The sequence below is a fragment of the Apteryx rowi genome, unplaced genomic scaffold (genome assembly GCF_003343035.1).
Source record: "Apteryx rowi isolate R43461 unplaced genomic scaffold, aptRow1 scaffold_331, whole genome shotgun sequence".
Classification (NCBI taxonomy): Eukaryota; Metazoa; Chordata; class Aves; order Apterygiformes; family Apterygidae; genus Apteryx; species Apteryx rowi.
The window spans coordinates 48,464-54,981 of NW_020449764.1; the positions used below are offsets into that span (position 1 = coordinate 48,464).

The 6,518-nt window shown below is 68.2% G+C and overlaps 1 protein-coding gene across 1 annotated transcript in view; it reads right to left on the reverse strand.

Moving 5' to 3' along the window:
• Positions 1–3,506: 3,506 nt before the first annotated feature.
• Positions 3,507–6,518, reverse strand: part of DLX4 (distal-less homeobox 4) — a 7,754-nt gene continuing 4,742 nt past the window's right edge. Inside the window, exons 2-5 of the mRNA XM_026071833.1 lie at positions 6,274–6,513; positions 5,115–5,130; positions 4,816–5,047; positions 3,507–3,821 (exon numbers count right to left, since the gene is read on the reverse strand). Of these exons, the coding sequence (XP_025927618.1) occupies positions 3,567–3,821; positions 4,816–5,047; positions 5,115–5,130; positions 6,274–6,513 (743 nt within the window). The 3' untranslated portion in view covers positions 3,507–3,566. The remainder of the gene's footprint in view (positions 3,822–4,815; positions 5,048–5,114; positions 5,131–6,273; positions 6,514–6,518) is intronic.

Below are 6,518 nucleotides of genomic sequence, written 5' to 3' on the forward strand. Positions count from 1 at the left end.
CACGGCCCGGCCCCGGCGGCCGCGAGGGCCGCGATGCCGCCCGAGCTGTTTGCGAACGCGGCACGCGGGGGCCCCGGCCGAGGCTACGCCGGGGAAGCGCCGGCAGCTGCCGCTCGGGCGCTGCCGGTTGGAGATGGGCGGGAAGGGGATGCAAAGCGACTGCCCCCCTACAAACCCACCCCGGCAATTTGGGGAGTTCGGTTTCCAGCCGGCACCGGCAGTCTGCAGAGAGGCACCCAACAAGATATCCTCTTCCCTCCAGGAAGGGCATCCGCAAAGGATTTTGCCCCGCCACCGGGTTAAACGTTCCCAGGCCAGGCCGTCCTTGGGCTCTCGGCCTTTTCCAAACCTCCCCAAGGCCGGGGATGCTCCCGTCTGAGGGCGAAGAGCGAGGAGATCCGCTCCAGAGGTGCCCTGCGGAAAACACCGGCCCTCTCCCGGCGCGGAGAGGAAACCAAGGTCGAGGTCCCGTTTGGAGGAAAAGGCAGAAAAACCTAAAAACACCCACTGCCGGGACTCGAGACCCTTCCCTGCTCCGCAAGAGCATCCCCAGCCGTGGGCAGGACCCCGAGCGTGGGTGACCAGCCCGGCTCCGCTGCCCGAGCCCTGGGCGCGATAACAGCTGAGCCCATGTGGCAGGGCAGGAGGGGAAGAGCGGGAAGAGCTGGGAAAAGGGACTAGCAAAGGCGGCTGCCTGCTGCTTCTGCTCCTCTGCAACCGCAGGGCAGAAATCGTCCACTGGAGACACCCGAACTGGGGTTCCCTGCTGCACTGCGGGCACCTGCAACACCCGTCCCCAGGCATGGGGTCCCACGCTGCCCCCAGGCCTGTCCCGTCTCGGCCAAGGCTGAAGGATTCCAGTGGAAATAGCCCCTGGAAGAGTCCCTTTCCCTCCCAGGAGGAGCGACAGGGTCGAGGCTATTTCACCTGCCCCAGGAGGTCTGAGAGCAGCTCGGAGGCTCCCACCGGCAGCTCGGTGCGGGTCCCCGAACCGGACCATCCCAGCCGGGCGCATGGGGACCCGGCGGGATTTGGGTTCCCAGCCCCGGGAGCGCAGCGCTTCTGCCTCCCGCTGCAAGACGGGGCCTGCACACCGGCTCTCGCTGCAGGTCCTTGCCAGCGCATCCGTCGGGAAACACGGACGGGGAGTCACTGAGCCGTGGCCGCGCTTTGTGGCACGAGGACAGACCTCTGCCCGGTGCCAGGAGCCGGTCCAGGGGCCCGAGCCGCCCCCCGCACGCCCGGACAAGCTGCCCCCGTCGCTCCCTCCAGCCCCRGCGCCCCGGGAGGTGGCCCCCAAACGTGCACAGCACCGCGGCCCCCCCCGCCTCCGAGAGCCCTTTGGAGCCGGCAGAGCCGCGAGGGCACCGCGGGTCGGCCCCTTCCCGCGGCGCCAGCAGCCCCGAGGGCGATGCCTGGAGGAAAGCCATCCCGGGCACATCCCGCCCTCCAAGGAGCTGGTGTTGCCTCACTCCCTGGATGACAAACCCTCCTTTCCTCCAATATCGATGCAGCGCAAAGCCCTTGGCCCCCCCAGAGACCCCGCGGGGAGCCCGAGGGCAGCACGGGCTCCATCGCTCGGGGAGCAGCAAGCCCTGCAAAGACCCCCCCTTGGGCCAAACTGGTCACACTGGTGGGCATCAACCACCCGGCGYGTCTTGGCCCCACACGGCAGCCGCCCCCGGCCCCCGCTGCTTCCATCCAGGGATGCCCGAGCCAGCCCGCGACTCCACGTCCGCTGCGTGGCCCCTCGAGATGAGCATCCGCTCGGGTTTCCCACCCTGCCGTCCCGGCACGCYGCCACGGACAGCCCAGACCTCTCGTCCCAAGCACCAAACGCTTCCAGAGCTTTGAAGACAACCCAGGGCTCGAACCGGGAAACACAAGCCCTTTCCAGCCTCAGGGAAAAGTCTTGTTCCTCCTTTTTTAAAGCGGTTGAGGAACAACAGATGGCCCCGAAAATGTAATATTTTGCAGTTGCACCGAGAACTAAATCACAGCGAGGTATCAGATCTGCTACCGGTCTCCCTGTCCACGTGCTGCACCAAGACCCGAAACGCAGGGCTCGTTTCCAGCCCAGCCGATCCCCCCCGGGGGCTCGCGCCCGTCGGGAAGGGACCCGCGTCTCAGGGTCTCGCGGTGCCTGAGCAGCTGCACGCGCAGCCCCAGCCTTGGGGCACACAGTTCCCGTGCTCAGCACCGGGTATCCAGATCTCCCCAGGTGGGAGCCAAGTTCTCGGAAAAAATCCGGCCCCAAGTGCTGTCAAACGCACAAAGAGCAGAGCRCGGCCTTGCTCCTGCCTAACCTCCCTGCTCACGAGCTGAAGTATCGGTGGCGATGGGAGCGGAGGGACGAAGCAGGGGAAACGCGGTTCTCAGGGCAGGCAGCGACCCTTTGAGAGGGAGAACGTGAGCGCTGGGAATATTTGGAGCAGGAACCGCAGCACGGCCCACGTCTGGGTGATAAGGGGCTCCCTCGCAAGCAAACCCCGGTAGATGCACGGCTGCAAATCTCTGCATTTAAGTATGGCTGGTTTCAAACGGAGCRGASGTGGSAGYGAYGCGGGYGAGCGAGGACACCAGCCCCGCTCCRAAAAGSGGGCACGCAGCTCTCGCCTTCCCCCGCGGCCCGCCGAGCCCAGCGATGGGGCCGCCCCGTGGTGCAAGCCCCCAACGCGCCCTTGGCCACCAGGTTCCCARAGGAGCCGGGCTGGAGGATCAAGGCAATCACCCCGGCTCGAGCCACCCCGGGGTCCCCACGGCCGCCGCCGGCCCCGGCTCCCCCCAGCCCTCCCTCCGCCGTGCTTATTAACRCGACATCTTCAACAGCTGCAAATTGCCCGTAATTACCCCGAGGAGGCGGCGAGCAGCCCCCTCTCTTAGGGGCCCGGGCCCACAATTACTATAATTGCGCCTCCGTTTCGGAGCAGCAATCGCATGTCTGAAAATAGCGGCGGGTCCCGCGCAGATGTGAAGCGGGGGAGGGGGGGGTGTCAGCCCCAGCCCCTCGGTGCTATTTTCCCGGGAGCTTTTCCAAGCGTCTCCCCTGGGCTCTTGCCTGAAAGCCCCCTGCAACGCGCCCGACGGGAGCGGGAGGTACCGAGGAGCAGCCGTCGCTTTACAACTGTACAGCCTATTTATAAAGGGGACACATACAATAAAGGACGATCGGTATAAATAAAGCCAGGCTGGGGGCGTCCCCTTGTCCGGGTTGTTCCCGGGACTCCCCGTCCCTCCAGCCCTTCCCAGCCCCTCCTGGGGCTGTGCTGAGCCCCCCTCGCCGGGGACCCCCTCCTGCGTCCATCAACGGAGGGATCCAGGGGCTCAAAGTCCTGCCCACCGGGAAGTGCCTGCCAGGGATTCGTGCCGGAGCTGCCTCGTTTCAGCCCGCGACGGGGCAGACGCTCGCTGGGTCCCTGCAGACAGCGGTCGCCTTCCTCCTCCTCCTCGGCTYGCTGGGGCGACGTCAGCGTCTCTGCGGGGGCTCCCGGCCCCTTGGGGAGGAAGCGGCGCGTCCCCCCTCGCTGGCCCTCCCGGAGCTGGCGGATGCTGGAGCCAAGGCAGCGTCACATCATGGGGGCCCGGGGGACGGCRTCCTGCGAGTGCGGCTGGTACCAGGGCCCGAAGCTGTTGATGTAGCTGCTGGGGGTGAGGGGGGGCCCCTTCCCCGGCAGGGGCACGTCCCAGAGCGGGGGGATGCCGGGGGAGCAGGGGGAGAGCGAGGAGGAGGAGGGGTGGAGGTGCTCCCCGTCGGGCGCGCTCGAGCCCTGCTTCATGATCTTYTTGTACTTGGAGCGCTTGTTCTGGAACCAGATCTTCACCTGCGGGTGAGACCGGGGTGAGCTGGGGTGCGGGCTGTGGGGGGACAGGATCTGGGACAAGTTGCCCCTTGTAAACACCCCCCCAACATCAATTTTTACTTTTTATTTATTTATTTATTTTTTTTACAGACCCTTCTGGGGTCCCAGCCTCCTGCTCTCTAAGGTTATACCTGCCCTTGCCCAGCTGATTCAGCCCGGAGGGGGTCTACGAGATAAGCTGGGCTCTGAGCTCAACCCTTTACGAGCCACTAGAGAATCCACCACAGGCAGCTGGAGGGAGAAGAGGCACACAGCGGCCAGACGCACGTGCGATAAGCAGAGAACGACCCAGGAGTCACAGGCCATGTGCACGTCCCTGTGTCCCATGTTCCCCCCCCCGTACCCCGCCAGCTGGGGACGCGGCTCCCGCCGGGCGCTGGGGCTGGGCCGGGTGCGGCGCGGTGGGCCCCGGGGCCGGCGAGCGCCGGCTGGGGTGGTGGCCCCGCTCATTCCTCCCCACGGTCCCCCCCGCGCTGCCGGCAGGTTCCCACTTGCCTCCTCTTCCCTGGCTTTATGAGCTCGCTTCGCCCGTGGCTCCGGGCTGCACCGCTGCCGCCTGCCTGTCTCTCCCCATCGCCTTCAAAAACCCGCTCACCCCTTCCCGCGGCTCGGGGCCGCCTGCGCCGGGCACGGCTGGGCCGGCAGCCAGGCTCCGGGGCTGGGAAAGTCCCGCCGCCGCTGGGAGGTGCGGGCAGGGCAGCCCCGGTCCCAAAGCTCGGGGCCCGGCCAGCACCTGCTCCCCCTCGACGGCACGGCTCCGACCGGGGTTCGCCCCAGCACCAGGCTCTGCTCGGCTCCTGCTGGAGCTGCACGCAGGCAGGGAAGCGCAGGCTTAATTCAGATTCGCTCCAAAGCAGAGCGTGGCTGCGGAGGGGAGGGAGCTGGGGCCGCATCCTGCCCCGTGCGAGCACCGCTCCGGGCTGCTCCGGTTGGCACGGAGGGGTCCGGGCCGTACCTGGGTCTGGGTGAGCCCCAGCTGGGCCGCCAGCTCGGCGCGCTCRGGCAGCGCCAGGTACTGGGTCTGCTGGAAGCGCTGGTTGAGGGCCTGGAGCTGCAGGCTGGAGTAGATGGTGCGGGGCTTGCGGACCTTCTTCCCCTTGCCGTTGAGGCACAGCTCGCCGCTGGCGACTGCCGGGGACTTGTCGTGCTCTTGGTGGCGGGAAGAGGAGGAGAGAAGGGAATTAAACCTCACGCACACACAAAAAAGTGTCCCGGGACCAGGGTCCCATCCCTGGGGGGGGCATTGGGTTTTGCTTTTTGTAGGTTATTTCTGCGGGGAGGGAGAGGGCCAAATAAGGGGGACCTATGTATTCCGTGCTGGTTCAGTTAAGCCCTATGAAAAGCAAAGGGGAAGCGGGAGGAGGAACAGGATTATTAACCATTACTGAATTGGCGTTACTATCCAAGGGCAGAAGCAGGCCAGGCGCAGGCCCCTTGCCCAGCACTGCACCGGGCTCGCTGCTTCCCCGGGGACCCTCACCGCGAGCTCCCGGTGAGCCCGACCCAAAGAGCTGGGCCTCCCGCTCGGGACCGTCTCTGCCACCCCAGTGCTCGTCGTGTCCGCAGCTCTGAGCATCCCCCAGTCTGTGTTGAGCCCAGGGGCTTCGGCACAGCAGAAACCCGCCAGGCTTTGAGAGCAACTGGGAACGAAGTGACCCCCCGGGACTAAAAAGCACTGGGCCGACAGGAGCGAAGGCGCCGTGCAGGGTGGCGAGCACGTGTCCGTGTCCCCGTGGACACTCTGGACGCAGCCTCGTGCCAGCCTCAGCTCCCTGAAGCCCACGGAGGAAAGGGGAGGCCCCGGAGCTGAGGGCCGGCGTCGCACCGCGGCGCTCAGCCGGGGTCCCGTCCCCTCCGGGCTGCGGCCGGCGAGCCCTCGAGTCGTTTTTCCGCGGGGTTGCTCCGTTTGCAGTTTACTTTGGAGAAAAACAGACGGTCGGGCACCGGGATGTGCTGGAGGCCAGCAGTCCAGATGGGACGAAGCCCGCTTGCACCAGGGGAGAGGGGAGAAGCTGCCCGGCCCGGGGGGGCAGTCGTGGGGCAAACGAGGGGGGTGCCGGGGGTCGGGGCAGCGGGCAGGGGACTTTCACGCCGCACAGCCCCAGGTCTCTTGCAGCAACCCGGGCGGACGGGACTTGTTTGCAGCCCCCGTCGGGCCCCCGCGGTTCCCATCCCGGACCTGGGGGCTTCCCCGCTCCCCCCGGCCCGGCCGCCACCCCCCCGCCGGGCCGAGCCCCGCTTCGGCCCCTGCCCCGGGGGGGAGGGGGGCGGCGCAGCCCCGACGGCCCCGGCGCCGGCTCGGCTCCCGGCGAAACCCCGCCGCGGGGCCGGCGGGGCTCGGGGCTGCCCCGCGCCGGGATGCGGAGCGCGCCGGGGCGGGTGCGCAGCGCCGAGCACCCCGCGGGCGCCTTACCTGCGTCCTGCAGCCTGGCGCCGGGGACCAGCCCGGCCGGGGGCAGCGGGGCGCCGGGGGGCGGGTAGGGCAGGTAGGGGCCGCCGTGGGGCGGCGGGGGGGCGCCGCCGGGGTAGGGGTAGGGCCCGGGCCGGCCGTAGGAGGCGAAGGGCGGCGGGTCGTGCTGGGGGTGGGCGGCGGGGCGGAGGCCGTGCAGCGGGTAGTGCGGCGGCGAGGGGCGGCCGAGCTCCAGGAAAGCGGCTTTG